Source organism: Pungitius pungitius, chromosome 1 (genome assembly GCF_949316345.1).
Source record: "Pungitius pungitius chromosome 1, fPunPun2.1, whole genome shotgun sequence".
NCBI classification, from domain to species: Eukaryota; Metazoa; Chordata; class Actinopteri; order Perciformes; family Gasterosteidae; genus Pungitius; species Pungitius pungitius.
The window spans coordinates 14087978-14104849 of NC_084900.1; the positions used below are offsets into that span (position 1 = coordinate 14087978).

Genomic DNA, 16872 nt, shown 5'->3' on the forward strand with positions numbered 1-16872 from the left:
GAGAACAACAGTGAAACGTCAGTGAAGTTCAAGAAGTGATGATGAAGATGACGTCAGAGGTCAACCAGAGGAGGGAAGTGGGACACAGAAGTGCAGAATGGACAGAAGAAAAGGGGCATTATTGTGTCGGGGGGGGGGGGGGGCAGCGAGAATGAAAGAGAGCGTATTTACCAGCGCGTGAGGACACTCAGCCTGTGGACGTGGAGGACACATTGAGACTCTGAGCCCTGGGATTGGCCGCTTCTCTCTGGAAGTACTGCGAGGGCGCCGAACCCAGTTTATGGGCCGTCGCTATTTTAGGGTCGGGGGGGTGGGGTGGTGAGGGTTTGTTTTGTAGAGGAGGGGCACACATGCGAGATAGGAAAGGAATCAAGGAGAATGTGAAGAGGAAGAAGAGAGCACGGGGAAAGCAAGAAAGAGAAGGAAGAGTTCGTCAGAACACGAAGGAGACACAACACACTGAAGACAATCCAACGGTTACGCAGTGAGGTGAGACCAGTGTGAGACACGAAGGACGACACGCTGTGAGACACAGAGAGACACAGAGAGAAGAGGACGCTGTGCTGGAGGCCCCGCCCCTTTCCAGTTAACCACCACTGACCTCGTTTTGGAACAGATATGGAAGGTAGTCAGCGTGGTTCACCTGAAGGGGCGGAGCTTAACCTCTTAATCTCATAATCCCACAGAGAACTCCTCGTTTTCTACCCCCCCAAAACCCCCAACCCCCCCATCCCGTTTCCCACAGGACTTACTGGACTCTGGGTAGACGGAGGATCTCTTCCCCGGGTCCTTCTGGAGCTGAATGCCTTTCACAGAGAAGATGGAGGCAGCTGGAAAACATTGAGATGGTTAATTGAGACGCACTCCAACGTGTGTGTGTCTGTCTGTGTGTGTGTGTGTGTGTGTGTGTGGACTCACTGTCAGTCAGTGTTTGGACCTGCTCCCCGAAGCATTTGAAGTACGAGTGTGTGAGAGCTTCTTCGGCTGAGACTCGCTTTTTGGCCTCAAACTGCGTGGAGAGACAAACAGGCGGCGTTGGGTTGTGTGGAGGGGGTGGAGGGGGTGGAGGGGGGGGCAAAGGTTAATAACCAGGCAGCTATTCAAATTAAGCGTTAAACTAAAAGAGATGGATGTCACCTGTAGAAGCACGGAGAGCAAGTCGTGTCCCTCGTTGTCTATCCTGAGACCCAGAGGGAGAGAGAGGAAGATGTGAGGGGGAGGGGGGGGCAATGGAAAGCTATCTTTATTTGTTCTGTTTTCTTCTAACCAAAGAGGTCCTTCTCTCTTAAATAAATAAGCCTTTTCAAACGAGGCAGAAGGCGGATCCTAGTGGGAGGGGCTTCATTAGGATTTGACCAATCCCAGTATGATTACTAATCAATGCTTTATTCTTGTATGTAAATAAATCATCTTTTTAAAGCAGCACTTGATGATGTCACTGATTGTAATGTTTGGGTCTGATCTATGACTCTATATACACACACACACACACACACCTGGGCGCGTGGTTGACGAGCGGCTCGGCGCGGTATCGGGGGAAGTTGTACGTCTTGAACTCTTCACTGGTGGTGATGCCGGGCCACGTGTCCTCTGTGGGCGTCCCTGTGGAACACAAAGAGAACGGGTCAGCACGCACACACACACACACGCACACACACGCACGCGCACACACACCACACACGCACGCACTCACGCACACCCACACACACACACACACACACACACACAACCCTCCTCACCGAGGATGCGGAAGATGAGGTGAAGCTCGTCCTCCACAGTGGAGCCGGGGAACAGAGGTCTGCCAGTGATCATCTCGTAGAAGATGCAGCCGACCCCCCTGGACAGAAAAACAGAGACGCTCAGCAGAGGACACGGAGGGACGGACTGAATAATAATAATAAAAATAATAATAAAATAAACGTTTATGGTGCTGATTTAGAAAAAGACGTAACCAATTAATGGGTAATTGGGGGAGTGTGTATATACACACACATATAAATATATATATAGTACCTCAGTAGTATGACTACACATATGGAGTAATAACTGCTCACCACATGTCGATGGGCGTGGAGTACTCGGTGGAGCCCAGCAGCACGTCAGGAGGCCGGTACCACAGAGTCACCACCTCGTTGGAGTACGTCTTCGTAGGAACCGACTTGGCTCGAGCCAAACCTGGAGACAGGGCAGGAAATGACCTCATCAAACACTGAGCGTGCTGGATGGTGACCTGCTGTGGAATGCCGTTATATTCACAATTAAATAAATGAATAAATACATAAATATGGACTTATGAAATAAAAGTATCATGAAATAATTAATTTAATTTAATATTTATGTATTTATTGCCTCATTTATTTATTTCACGATGTATTTCAAATGCATATTTCATGTATTTATGTATTTATTCATGTATTTAATTGTGAATAAAACGGCATTCCATAACCTGCAGGGGGCGGTGCAGAGTCACAGGAGCGACTCCCAGCTGCTCCTAAACCCCCCCACCCCCATCCTGAACTGAAGGAGATCGCTAAGAGAGAGCTTCTCCGCGGGCTGCAGGGGCCGCACAGTCTTTACTGCCTTATACAATCTGTGGTTTAGAGAGTATATAAACATATATATTATATATATATATATATAATATATATGTTTATTGTATTGTATTCAGGAGACACGTTGATTCCCTGGAGGCTTCAGGGTCATCATCATCTCCAGATTACCAATAAACTCCACACGTCATCTCAGATGAAGAAGAAGTCTTCAGAAGCTGTTTGCAGATATTAAACGTTAAAGGTTGGAGGAGAAGAGTTCCTGTGAAGCTGAAGTGAGGAACCTGGTTCCTACAAGTTGACATCTACGGATTCTCCAGGTCGTTTTACCAAAGTCGGCCAGTTTGAGTTCTCCTTTCTCGTTGATGAGCAGGTTCTGGGGCTTGAGGTCTCTGTGGAGAACCTTTCTTCTGTGGCAGTAGGCCAGACCTCGTAAAAGCTGGAAGAGGAAGATCTGGAAGGGAGGATGAATCAAACGTTCAGCACAGCAAGCAGACGACACCTAAAGACCATCAAGTCATTCTCTATCAGTCAGACAGGATGTTTATGACCAACCTTCACATTGTGAACGCTCATGATGCTCCCGCAGTCATCCATGTACTGCTTCAGGTCCTTCTCCTGATGGAACACAAGGACAGAGACAAAGAGACAAAGAGAGACAGACAGAAGAGAGAGAAAGGAAATAGAGAAATACATAAAGACAGAGACAGAATATTTAGATACATTTAGAATATACCGTCACATGTGTGCGCGCACACACACACACACTCACCAGGTACTCGAACACCAGCGTGAGGCACTTGTCCGTGTGGATGATGTCATGGAGGGTGACGATGTTGGCGTGCTTCAGGTCTTTCAGCAGAGACACTAGGAGAGAGGGACATGTCAGAGACATCATCTCAGGGCTCAAAGGACTCAATGTGTGTGTGTGTGGGGGGGGGTGTCTGTACCTTCTCTGATGGCAGTGCAGGGCGCCCCCTCCTCGTGCTCCAGCCGGATCTCCTTCAGAGCAACCAAGTTGTCAGTCAACTTGCTCCGCCCCTTGAACACCGTGGCGTACGTCCCCTGCAGAGACAGGAAGCGCGTTTAACCGCAGCGCGGGACAACAGCCGACCGAGCGTGGTTCTTCTTTGTTGGTCTCACCTCTCCCAGTTTGTCCAGTTTGATGTAGGTCTCGAGCTTCCCAAAGCCAATTTCGGACTAGAGGAGACGGAGAGAAGAGGTCACAGGGTCGTGTGAGTCATCACGGAGTCGCTGCAGACCAAACTGCCCCCCCAGGAGACACTCCTGCTGCTGACCTCGTTGTTCTTAGTGTGTGTGTCTGTGTGTGACTCACGAAAAACACACAACCCATGCAGCAGTGCAGCCTCGTCACCACACAGTGAATGTTGGAATATCGTTACGTACCAACGTATCGTTGTGTTAATACCAGCAGCACGTTGACTTAAGAGAAAGAAGGTTGATGCTACAGGTGAAGTCATCATCTGCTGCAGGAGACACTTCCTCCAGCATCCCACATCTGGCCCTGCTGCATAATGCATGTGGCTCCGGGGTCCTGAATTATAGACGCAGGTAGCTACGGCAACACGCTGGCCTCCTGGCTCCGCCCCTCCCTCCGCTGTCAGCCATGTTTTACTTGTTGATGTTGATGTGAACGCCAGGCTGAGGCTCGTTGGGGGGGGGGGGGGGGGGTCTCCAGTGACCAAGTTAGCTGATGAAGCATGTGATCTCTTTAAAGAGATGCACTTGCACACACAGGATGACACAGTTGTGTGTGTGTGTGTGTGTGTGTGTGTGTGCAAAGGCAATTCGCCTATAGTATGTTTGATATAGTCCTCCTCCCCCCTCCACCCTTCTTCCAGGAGACTTTGTTACCTTCTTTACCAGAAAAATAGCTGACATACGCTCCTCCTTCTCCAACCCACCTCCCTCCAACTATATCCCACAGACCTCGCCTCAATCGCCCTCACTTCCCTGTTTCACACCCCTGTCTCCTAACAGAGTTCTTACCTTGGTAACCTCTGCCCGTCCCACCACCTGCCCCCTTGACCCCATTCCATCCCACATCCTACAGTCGATCGCCCCCGATCTTCTTCCCTTCCTCACATGTCTCATTAACAATGCTCTGTTATCTGGCTGTTTCCCCAACACTTTGAAGGAGGCAAGAGTTAACCCACTCCTGAAGAAACCCACCCTCAACCCTTCTGAAGAAAACAACTACAGACCGGTATCCCTCCTTCCCTTCCTGTCCAAAACAATTGAACGAGCCATCTTCCACCAACTCTCCTCCTACCTCCATAGTAACAACCTCCTTGACCCCCACCAGTCCGGCTTCAAGGCGGGCCATTCCACAGAGACTGCTCTCCTCGCTGTCGCGGAGCAACTCCACGCTGCTAGAGCCGCCTCTCTCTCCTCCGTCCTCATCCTACTGGACCTTTCTGCAGCATTCGACACAGTAAACCACCAGATTCTTATCTCCGCCCTTCAGGAACTTGGTGTCACGGGATCCACGCTGTCTCTTCTCTCATCCTACCTTGATGGTCGCACCTACCGGGTAACTTGGGGAGGATCAGTGTCGGAACCTTGTCCTCTTACTACTGGAGTTCCTCAGGGCTCCGTCCTGGGTCCCCTCCTCTTCTCAATTTACACCAACTCCCTTGGCTCCATCATTCGCTCGCATGTTTTTCATATCACAGTTATGCCGACGACACCCAACTAATTCTCTCCTTCCCCGACTCGGACACTCAGGTGGCGGCACGGATCTCTGCATGTCTGACTGACATCTCCCAGTGGATGTCCGCTCATCACCTGAAGATCAACCCCGACAAGACCGAACTACTTTTCTTCCCTGGAAAAAACTTGCCCACTCAGGACCTGACTGTTAACTTTGGCGACTCTGTGTTAACGCCCACTCAGAATGCCAGAAAGGGAGGAAATGCAGCTTTAACACATGAAGCATCGTCTTCTCTTTTCAGGCCGGTAGGTTGTTGTGGATGTGCGCGTGCAGGGCCATGACATGTATGTATGCAAGTCTGTTGGCGAGAGGATTTTTGTGATGAGGCATGCAACCTATGCTCAAGTGTACACACTCTCTCTCTCACACACACACAGTTTCCATCTGTTGGTGACAGGGGATGTCAGGATCTGCTGCTGAGAGGTGCTGCTCTTTTTGACAGGGAATCCGTCTCATGAGCAAAACACACACACACAAACATTCCACACACACACACACACACATCCGCCCCACTCTAGAAAATACATCTGTTGCCTCTCTCCTGTTAGGGGTCTCTAAAACAAAGGAGGGCTCAGCTCTTCACCTGCAGCGCTCTACTTACAGCACGCAATTATGTGTGTGTGTGTGTGTGTGTGTGTGTGCGTGCCCATGTGTGCCTTGGAAGGCAACGGGTTCACTTCACTCCCAACGTTCCAGTAAGCTTACTCAGCAGAACTAGGTCAGGCCAACTTTTTTGTGACAAAATTAAACTCATCATAAACCCCAACAAAATGTGCGTTGGTTATGTCGACCGATGGAGGAGGCTACACACAGACAGACCCACAGCAGAGTGAGAGGTGTGTGTCTGTGTGGGTATATACATTATGTGTGTGTATGTGTGCATTGGAAGAAAGTCCATTACCTAGACCACACAATAACCTCATAATTAAGTAGGGTTTCTTCGTGCTGCAAGAAAGGCTTGATGTGAGAGACAGAGACAGACAAAGACAGACAGAGAGAGAGGAGCTTTCTGCTGAGGAAAGAGGACAGAGGAGCACCAACACTTTCACTAAAACCATTTGGGTTTCAGCCCATCAACCAATGAGGAGCTAAAGGATCATCTATCCGCCATTAGTTTAATCAATTAAGTCCAATTGGATATTCAGTTTCACAGTTCTAAAGTTACATTTATATTGATGAAGGGTTGAACGTGCACAGCTAAGTGTTCCTCTTTTCCTCAGCACAACGGACCTCTGTGAATAATTGATTATTGATATTAATCGATTGGCAGCAGCTGCAGGAGGAAACTGACACCAGCCAGCTTCACTTGCATTCCATTGGAAGGATTCAAAGATCAAAGTGTGATCGTCTGTAAGAGGACGCCGACCCGCAGTCTACATTACGGCGACCGGCTGGTTTCAAGCCATCAGTTTGTTCCGATGTCAGAGGAGCACACAGGACTCAAACATCAAGCGCTGCTCTCTCTTTAAGGTGTCCCTGTGGATCAACCTCTTCAGGAGAGAAGCTGCAGCTGATGAGCACAACACTGCTAGCTGAATTATTGATGGATCCATTACATCACACAAAAACCCTGTAGATACTCACACACACACACACACACACATGTCGGGCAATGTCCTCTAACGTCTCAGAAGTTGATCCGCTTCTTCTCATCCACCTCTACACCACAAACATCTCTTCGAAGGTTCTTTTCCCTTCATCTAGTGGTGTCTGCTGCAGAAAAGCGCCGTCATGCAGAGAGCCAGAAGGCAGCGGCCCGGTTAGTGATTACAGTCAGAAAGGTTGAAGAGCGACTCCCCCCCCCCCCCCCCCCCCGATAGATAATCCGCCCACCGAGCCATTGTAAGCTCAACAGCAGGGGTATCAAACATCTGGCCCGCGAAAGGGGTCCAGCCCGGCCCGCCGGATGACTTTGCTAAATGACAGAAAGACGTAAATTGCATTTCTATCAAAGTAGCTGCTATTCCTAAACGGTCCACTGGGGGTCGCAGTGTGTGAGTGAGTGCATGCCTTAGACCAGGGGGACCCGGTTGGTAGTCCCTTCCAATGGAAACAGATCATCCGCCGTCCGCCCACCCCCCACCCTGGCAGTATGTGGCCCCTTACAAAAAATTTGTTTCACACCACTGCTCAATAGCATGACCCGCAACAGACGAGTTTAGAAGAGCCCGTGTGTGCATGCTAGTTTGTGTGTTAGTTAGCATGTCAGAGGACCTCGTGTCCTTAGTCAAACATTGTGCACAAAGCCGTTGCCGGTTCATGTTACATTGTGTAAACACAAAAGCAGAAGAGCAGTGTTTGGAACATGGCGTCAGCTGACCCGACCCTCTCGGCCCGCTTTGCACTCGGCGCACTGAGCACTGACCAGTGAAGCGCGCCGTAGCCTGCGGCTCATGGGTTTGTCAAAGGGTGGGCTGTTCATGGCAAACTTCTCCAGGTAGCCCTCCGGTAGCCGGATATCAGCGGGGAGGGACAGACGTTTGTTTATGTCCTGAAACAGAGAGAGGGAGGAAGAGCAGGGAAATATCAATCACACATGAAAATAAAATCTGGTGCATTTTGTATTGACTCTCCATGGCTCTCAACATGGCTGAGCTGGGGGCTTGCAGGAAATGGTGCTAACAGCGCTAACATTGAAATATAAAAGGAGTAGGACGGACATTGAACTGGTGATGGTTGTTATGGTGACAGACGAATGTGTGGCTAGTTAGCTTAGCTAGCTAGCTAGCTAGCTTGTTAGCGAGTCGGCTGTGGGGCGAATTTTTTAGAACCACTGTACAATACAAGCACCATGGAATTAGCACGCTAGCTAACTAGCCAGCAGTCAACTAGTTGGCCAACTAGCTTAGCTTAATAATCAGTTCTTCTATGTGTTTGACTAAATGTTCACTGTGACATTTTACTTGGGTACTTGTAGTATTTAAAACTCAAATTCAAGGGGCCACATCGATCCTTCATTGATGTTTACGTAGGAAAACAAGATGATTTACTTAGTGGGCCTATCCTGCTGTGGTAAAAAAAGAAAATAGAACAACCCAGGTGCATGCTGGTCCTGCACCTGCCTACGTAAACATCTATGTATGAATATAAATACATCATGTATGTATATAATATATCCTCATGTGCCCACAGTGTTATAGGGCTAAATTACATTAAACTGTTGTACAATTCATAAAGAAACCAAAAAACACCATCAAATAAATGTCTCCTACATTAACATTCTGCATTATTTTGTCATCAACAGATTTTTGAACACAAAGCTCGTTGACTACATATCAGCTGGAATAACTTTCATCTCCTGACCCCCTTTACTTGAATACAATTGGAGTGTTGCCTATTTTCCCACAATGCATCAGCCCTACGCGCGCTATCCACCTAGGACGTGTGTGGTGGTAAGGTGCCAATCACGCGCCGTCTCCGTGGCAACGGCGGCCCGGTCCCAACAGCCCCAAGGTGTCCTCAATGCAAACGTGTGTGAAGCGAAATGTGTGTTTACATGTGTGTGGGAGGGAAGGGGGGTGAAGTGTGTGTGTGGGGGGGGGGGGGTTCCACGGCGCCTCTAACGGTTGTATCTGGCTAACATAACAACGCGCTGAATTTACCACCTCTGGAGCGGTTACAAGCTGAAGGAGACGCTCTGCAGACCGGATGAGCACATTACCCAAAAGGAGCACACGTGCACTACGACCTTCAGGCTTTGACCAGATTCATTTACACATTTTTTCCATTAAAGGTTTGAGAGTAAAATGCACGGAATTATCCCATTTCTAAGTACCAAACAAACGTGAACTCCCGCTAACGATGGACACACTGGTTACTGCACACTCACACACACAAACACCAGACACACACACACACACACACAAACAGCAGACACACACACACACACACAGGTGCGTCCATACTCACAATGCAGAACAGCTCTAGTAGCTCCCTCATTGTCCTCCTTAAACGTGTCTTACTACACTCACACACATGCGTTTCATTTCCACAATGCATGAATCTAAGCCGCCTCACAACTGCACACAGGGGGAGGGGGAGGAGGGGGAGAGGATGGCACTGTGGTAGTGCCATCCTCCTGCTCCGAGGAGGAGGAGGAGGAGGAGGAGGAGAAGCAGGAGCAGAGGAGAGAGGAATGGACAGATTCCTGAGGGGATAAAAGCAGATGGGGGAGGGGGTGAAAAGGGGTCAAGGGGGGGGGGGGCAGCGCTGAGAAGAAAATGTTGTTTTTGTGGTTCACTTTGCCCTCTATCTCTCCTTCTCCTGAGCCTTGTTCCTACAGAGCTCCTCTCTCTCTGTTATTACTGATAATTATTATTTCTAATTATTCCTACTTCCATAATTACCCAACTCCCCCACCCCCACCCCCCTCTTTCTGTCTCTGTGGTAAGGATGATCTAAATGAGTCCATTCCAGTCAGAGGCAGCAGCCTGCTTGTCCAGAGGCATTTCTTGTAATACTGCAGCACTCATCACTCTGCAACTATTCCACACATCCACATACACACATACTCGTCAATACATCCTGTGAAGCAATTGGACCCATTAGACTCTTAGACTTAGATGAGTTGTGCACACACACACGCACACACACACGGGATGTGGCTAAACCAATCATCACCTGTCCACAGGAATCCCAGGTGCACTCAGACTCAGTCTGTGGTTATGAACAGAACAACAATAAGTAAAGCAGATGCCATCTTGTTTTTTGACATGAAACACACCCTGTGTATCTATGAGTTTGGCGTTTGCCATCTACCTCGTTGGAGATGCGGCGGTGGTGGTTGTTCCTCATTCGGACCCTCACTGGACTCTGGACCTCATCGGAGGACGTCCCGGACGCCTGGTCGCTCTCCCCGTCTGATCCCATCTTCACGTTCTCGTGCACGATGCCTGAGACACACAGACACACCTGGTTAACTCACAGGTGTTTATTCAGGCCTTTGGGATAGTTCTGTGAGACCATGCCTCCATCCCTCCGGAGGACACGGCCCGGCTACGTCCACACCGCCACGTCCCATATCGTCACATATCACACCCCTCAGACCTGAAGCCAAAGACAAACAACGTGGCCCCGGTATCTCCACAGTGAGAGCTGAGCAGCTGTTTCATTTCATGGTTCTACTGCATTCATTTTGTGCACCAACATTGGAATTAACACAGAAACTGTAAACGAACTAAAGGAAAAAATGCTTTGAATAATACGCATGTGAAGCCTGAACGGTCATGTGACAGATTTCGTTTGAACGTTTGTGTGGACGAAGGCTTTCATTCATGGACAGATTGTACCACCAACCATGCGGGGGGCGGGGGGGGTAACAGAGTGTGTATAAAATAACACTCAGAGACCAATATTACCCAGCATGCAACGTTTTTTCCCCACCGACCCCCACAGCTCTGTTCCCCTCAGACTGCATCATGTGATCAGTGAGTCACGGTGCAGCAGACGTGGTGGATATGGGGGGGGGGGGGGGCTCTCTGTGGGGTCCAGTGAATGCTGCCAGCTCATATGCAGCACATACGTGTGCGTGTGTTTGGGAGAAGAAACTGACCCTCATCTACTGTGTGCATGTCAAACAACCACCAAAGGAAGAAGAGAGACACAGAAGGACAGAATGGGGGGGGGGGGTGTAGGTGTGGAGGACCTGTCCCAGAGGGGACAAACCCTGTGAGGGAAGTTCACTTTGCTCACAGCAGAAGGTCCAATTGGTTCCATGTGGCTCGATCCGTTCTCACCTTTCCACTCATCGACCCCCCCCCCCACCCCGGCATCCGCAGCTCGCCAGCGGGGAACCACCTGTGAGGATCCCAGCTGTCCTAACTACCTGCTGACAGGAGCAGCATACGCTCGTTAGCATTAACGAGGGGGGTAAGAAGAGCCATCAGGAATCAGCCCCCCCCCACGGTGAAACCCTAGACTGTGGCAAACTGACACTAGTGTGACGGGGAAATAGATCCAGGATATCCACACACACTCAGCCCAGAAGGTCGCTCTCACTCTGGGAGGGGCCGTCTGTTTGTGTAAACACTCGTGAGATGCGGGACGACCTTGTGGAAAATTCCTTCACCTGAGCCTGGAAACAACGCGGCGACGGAAGCACGTGAAGAAGAACGTGATTCACGGAGAGGTCCAAAAGAAGAGCTTCAGCGTGGAGAAACAAGAGCAAAGCATTCAAATAACGCAGAAGAAGCAGATGAATGAATTGATGTTCAAAGATGTGAAGAAGGTGCATAACGACTAAAGCGTTGCTTCTGATCCTCCCTCGATCACACAAGAACGTTCTTCACCTGCAGGTTCCCTCTGCTCCACTACCCAGCAGACCGAGGAGCCGACTGTTAATCCAGGAAGGAGGCCCGAGGAACCAAGGAGCCAAGGAGCAAGGAGGCCCGAGGTGGTTGTGGATACATTGTTATTAATAAGCTTATTCTACTACTTAAGGGGAGGCGCCGTAGATGAAAGAAATATGAAATATGCCTCCGTTTTTGTATTTGTACGTTTTTAACATGTTTTGTTCATCAACAGCCATAAAAAAACATTGTGTTTCCTCCATGTTTTATGAATGAATGATGTATAACGGAGTCTCTGAGAATCCACAGAGGAAAGAGTAAGAGTACGTTTGGGGATCAGTGTGAACAAACTCATTTAAAGAGAAGTTTAGTCACATGACCCATATGATGAAGACACTACGGGTGAAGAGAGTCAAAGAATGAAAGGGTAGAAATCGACATGAAACTTCACCACTTCATCACTACATTAAGAGGAGCATTTATTGTATTACTAGTTTATGGAATGTGTTTAAATATGCAAATGAGACAATTTTGCTGAATTGAGGAGAAATTAAAACCACAGAGAGACAAAGTAGTGAAAATGGATCCCCGTCTTAAATAAATAAAACCCTGGAGGACCTGGGGACTACAGATCGTCTACTGAGCCACATTCTGACTCAAGGAGTTCTGAGAGCTGTGGTAACCGTGGTTACGTGGAGGACTCACCGATCTGGTTTCCCGGAGGACGGCACGAGTCCAGCGCCCGGAGCATGCGGAAAGAGGACAGCCTCAGCGGGGGGTCTCTCTCCCCAGTTCTTATCCCCTCACCCGCTGTAGCCTCCCCTGTCCTCAGGTGCCCCCCACCGGGGGGAGCACGCGCAGAGCCCCCCCGGGGAGTGTCCGACAGCGCCATCGTCCCAGAGGATTCAAAAGCAACAAAGAAATCTCAAGAAGTCATTTCACAAAGAGCCGAGGAGTCGGGTCCCTGAGCCACTAAACTGGTCACAATGCAACTAGCCCACTTACCACTGTGGACACTCCCTCCCCCCCCCCCTCCCTCTGCAGTCTCTCTCTGCCTGCTGACTGAGGAAGGTCAAACGGCGAGGAGGTAGACGCAGAATGCTGCAGAGTCCAACACACACACGATTATATGGCACAAACAGGTGAGACACGTCTCTCTCTTAGTCCTCTCGTGCTCCCTCCCTTCACCTTGCTCTCCACTTTCCTCCCTCTCATGTGATACCACCCACCCCCCCATGTGGGTGCAGAGATGGTGTAGAATACTGAGCTATCCTCTTTCTTGGACTCAATCACTCGATCTCATCGTCTTCTGTCTCTCTCTCTCTCCTCAGCTCCTTCCCACTTAGTCTTCGTCCCTCTTGCAGCAGAAATAGAGTCGCTCTGCGTGAATCCCCCTCCCCCCTCCCTCCCCACTGCATTCACACATTTATTATGGAGACCTCCAGGAGCAACGAGGCGGTGTTCCACTTTGTCTTCTTTGCACGGATCAAAACTTCCATCCCACATGTCTGAAATTAGATTGCGCTCCACCCAACTGTCAGAGCTACGTCACCACGGAGCCCACGCATCCACCCACAGGCCTCCCTGAAGAAACATCAGACTTTTAGAAAGAGCGGCGCCAGAATCCGTTTAAAGGACTAATGTCCACCTGATGAAGAGGAAACGAGTGAAGGTGAACCGCCGCGTCACCTGATCGTCACCAACCAGTGAAACGCACCTTCAGGAGCTAGCCTAGCTTAGCAGTGCTCATGCTATAAGGATGTGCTAACGCACTCTGCTAATGTTAGCTCCACTATTGTTAAACCATGTTGCATGTGTCACAAGAAGCCCATTAAAATACGTGTTTGTAGCAGGATGAATGTGTCAAATGTCAAATTTACTCGCAATATCTCCACAGGGAAATAGGGAAGTAGTTCCTTAAATATGAAAATAAAACCGCACCTCTGGTTCATGTCAATAATCCTGTTGCATTACCTGACAAAACATTGTCCTTGAGAGGAGCTCACAAACCCTCCAGTTCCAAAGAGGCCTTTAATTAAAGGACTACTTAAACAAACAGACTAGATCTTAATCCAATACAAGGCTTAGATGAGTAAATAAACGGGATCCTTGTTCATTTAACACGTCTTTAAAACTATTCTAATCCACCTGCGTGGTGAAGGTGTATTCAAATAAAGATTATTTATACAGGACATCGGTTCTCACGTTACATCTGCACATGGAGCGTAGGCGCGTTCCCTTTGGATCTGTCTTTGTGATCTCTCACTACATCCATCTGCACATTTCTGTTTGAACCCCTGTTGTCCACATTGTGTTTTAAATTTGTTTTTCAATCCATAAATACGCCAGAAGAGAGAGGAGGAATCTCAAAGTGCATAAAACCTCCCTGAGGAACGCAGGCAGGAAGGAGGGAGAGGTTACACTGCAGTAATTACCTCCAAACCTTTTATCTGCTTCTTAGGAATCTTATTATTCAATTACCGGGACCAGCCGACTGTCAGCTGGCGGCCCTGAGTGCCCCCCCCCCCCCCCCCCCCCTCCCCCTTGTCTCCCGGCATAGCTTTGAAAATCTATGGCATTCAAAGGCAAATGTTATCTCATGGCTCGAGCTAATGTAGCAGCGAGCGCTAACACACAACACAAAAAGCTACCCCCCATCTGGGAGAGGTGTGTGTGTGTTAACAGATACCAGGGTCTGAGGAGCTCATCTGGGGGTTAAATGTAGCACGTGGAGACAGAACAGGGGGGGTCTGTGACAGAGGAGGAGACAATCAGGAGGAGGTGGGGGCTTCTTCTCATAGAAGCTCTCCATGCATACATGACCCCCGCAGGCAGGCCCACGCACACGGAATACTCCTGTGGACGGATGGAGCGAGTTACAGGGGGGAGGAGAGCGAGGGCGGGCGAGCTCCTTAGTGCAGCAGGACAGAGAGAGAGAGAGAGAGAGAGAGAGAGAGAGATTACATCATCACGCCGCTCTGTTAAAGAGGGCGACGTGCTCCGACTGCCGAGCGGCACACAGTGAGTCAGCAGGACACACACACACACACACACACACACTGCACTCTACCACACACTGTTCTCAGCATTGTGGGCAATGTCAGACCGAATGGTATTTGTGGAGTATCGAGCAGCCTTTATTCCAACCCATCACATCTTACATTACAAGGCCACACTAAAGGGCAGTAAACCCCGTTTTCTCCACTGCCAGATGATGGTTAGCTTAGCTTAGCACTGAGACACAAAGCAGGGGAAATAGGAAAGTCTAACCCCTTTAACCTTTAACCCCCCACATCAGCTTTCACAGATGAGCATCTGCTGCATTGTACTGCTGCATGTATCCAAAACTTAACCTAAATGTGTTCAGCACCGAGTATCGACGACTGCCAAGCTGCCATTGACTGTCTGGTTTGATTTCATTTTATTAAGCTTTTTTTATTTTTGTATATCTAGACAGCATTCAACGTTTGAGAACTTTGACAAACGTGTTTAGAATCATCAAAGTAATATGTAAAAAGGAATTGTAACTGAATCCCAGGTATCACATCAGCTGAAGTTTTGCAAATGTTCAAACGTATCCAGAGCTCAGCTGCTGATCCCTTAACGGGGATCAAGTGTTCCGATGAGGCGTGAGCTCCTCAATGCGCCTCGCGGGGGTTTATCGGTTCATTCAGTCGGGACTCGCAGCACTGAGCTAATAGGCCTCCTGAAGGAGTCGCATCGGCTCAGCCTCCTGCTGTCAATCTCTGAGCTCCATTTCTCTCTGACCTCATCTCCAGCAGGCATCCTCACTCCGGACATGGCGCGGCGTTACGTAACCCATGCGGGCCGAGGGGAAGCGGCGCTCGTGGGAGCATGTGCACGGCAGAGTGTGGCTGAATTTTGGATTAAGGTCATTAGAGTTTTAGCTCTCCACATTCGTGGGAAACGTTGGGAGGACGGCCAAGTTGTGTCGGTAAGCACAGTCTCTCAGACCCGTGCACGTGCACGTGGGAGCTGTGCATGCACGGTTGGCAGTATGGCTCTGGCTGGACGTCGCTCAGCTGTGACTGTGAATGCAAAAAGGATCCAGAGTTCTCCGTGCTGAGCCACCGACACACAGAAGAAGTGAAAGTGTGCAGGAAAACTGGCCGAATGTCCGTGTGACCTGGAGGACTGTGTTTGGGCGAGAGAAGAAGTCGCGACGGCCTGAGATGCAGATTATGTCCAATGATTCGATTGTTGGACATAAGGAAGCATGGAAGCATTATTGTGCATGCAGTGGTTTAAGCAGCAACAATAAAGTCCCTACTATTTAAAGTAACTATTATTGACAAATAAAAAGGTTCAAGCAACTTTCACAATAAACAATATCTGCCTGTGTGGAGTCTGACACATAAAAGTACAATAAAAAACACCTCATAATTCTACTCCAGTATTTGTGTATGTGTACTTATACCTCAGAATTACTCTGACAACATTTGGATGAAGGTGAGGTGTGCATGTGTGTGTGTGTACCCAGAGATCCAGTTCTGTGCAGGCTCAGGTAGGCCCGGTCTCTCTCCAGCCCGCCGCCCGGCCCTCTTTGCAGGGCGGTGCGCCCCAGGTGACTGGCGTATTGACGCAGGAAGGAGGGCGCGCTGTGCGAGGCGGGGGGGTGCACGGCGCACACCACCGCGGGCTCTGAGAGACGCACGGGGCAGGTAGACCCACCCGGGGGGGAAGAAGAAGAAAGAGGAGAGAAGAGAGTGGGAGAGAAAGCCAGAAAGTGAGAAAGGGAGGAGCGGGACACAGAAGCAGAAAACAGGATAGAGAGGGATGAAGAGCGGAGGAACAGAGGAAGACAAAGAGGAGGAGTAAAAAGAAGTCGACACAGGTCACACTGACACAATGAAGGTAGAACAAGTGGGATCAGCACAATGTGAGGAGATGATAGGAACTTAGTAGGAGCAAATGATGTGATGCATGAGGCGGGAAAAGTGGAAAATATATTGAGTCTTCAAAAGACGGATTTTGAAGAAAGGGGAGTTGAAAAAGAAAGAAGCATGCAAGGGAACAGCTAGCGGGTGCATTGTGGGAAACAGGCCAGGTGAGGTGAAGGGAAGCCGCGAGGTACTGATGGAAGGAAAAGAGACGATCTCAAGCTAACTGTTGCTGTATAATTCTTTTTATTAACTTTCCTGCCTCCATGTAACATCATCATCTCTCTTTCACATCCATTAGTATTGGTGGGCCTCTCTGACAGAATGTGGATAGAAGCCCAAATATCTCATAACTTTGGAAATAATCCCCAATATCCAACCCGATTGCACCGTAAAGTCCA

General features: G+C 49.3%; 1 protein-coding gene across 5 annotated transcripts in view; it reads right to left on the reverse strand.

Annotated features, from left to right (window-relative positions):
* LOC119221929 (cyclin-dependent kinase 17-like) overlaps nucleotides 1-16872 on the reverse strand; it is a 29265-nt gene that overhangs the window by 5025 nt on the left and 7368 nt on the right. Inside the window, exons 3-17 of one of the 5 annotated variants that reach the window (XM_037478139.2) lie at nucleotides 16068-16232; nucleotides 10042-10175; nucleotides 7649-7774; nucleotides 3693-3749; nucleotides 3500-3614; nucleotides 3322-3416; nucleotides 3105-3167; nucleotides 2880-3003; nucleotides 2055-2175; nucleotides 1740-1837; nucleotides 1497-1602; nucleotides 1138-1180; nucleotides 919-1009; nucleotides 753-830; nucleotides 172-291 (exon numbers count right to left, since the gene is read on the reverse strand). In XM_037478139.2, the coding sequence (XP_037334036.1) occupies nucleotides 188-291; nucleotides 753-830; nucleotides 919-1009; nucleotides 1138-1180; nucleotides 1497-1602; nucleotides 1740-1837; nucleotides 2055-2175; nucleotides 2880-3003; nucleotides 3105-3167; nucleotides 3322-3416; nucleotides 3500-3614; nucleotides 3693-3749; nucleotides 7649-7774; nucleotides 10042-10175; nucleotides 16068-16232 (1520 nt within the window). In that variant the 3' untranslated portion in view covers nucleotides 172-187. Of the gene's footprint in view, nucleotides 1-171; nucleotides 292-752; nucleotides 831-918; nucleotides 1010-1137; nucleotides 1181-1496; nucleotides 1603-1739; nucleotides 1838-2054; nucleotides 2176-2879; nucleotides 3004-3104; nucleotides 3168-3321; nucleotides 3417-3499; nucleotides 3615-3692; nucleotides 3750-7648; nucleotides 7775-10041; nucleotides 10176-12275; nucleotides 14068-16067; nucleotides 16233-16872 lie in introns of those variants that run through there. The other 4 variants (XM_037478141.2, XM_037478142.2, XM_037478140.2 and 1 more) reach the window with 4 other exon arrangements.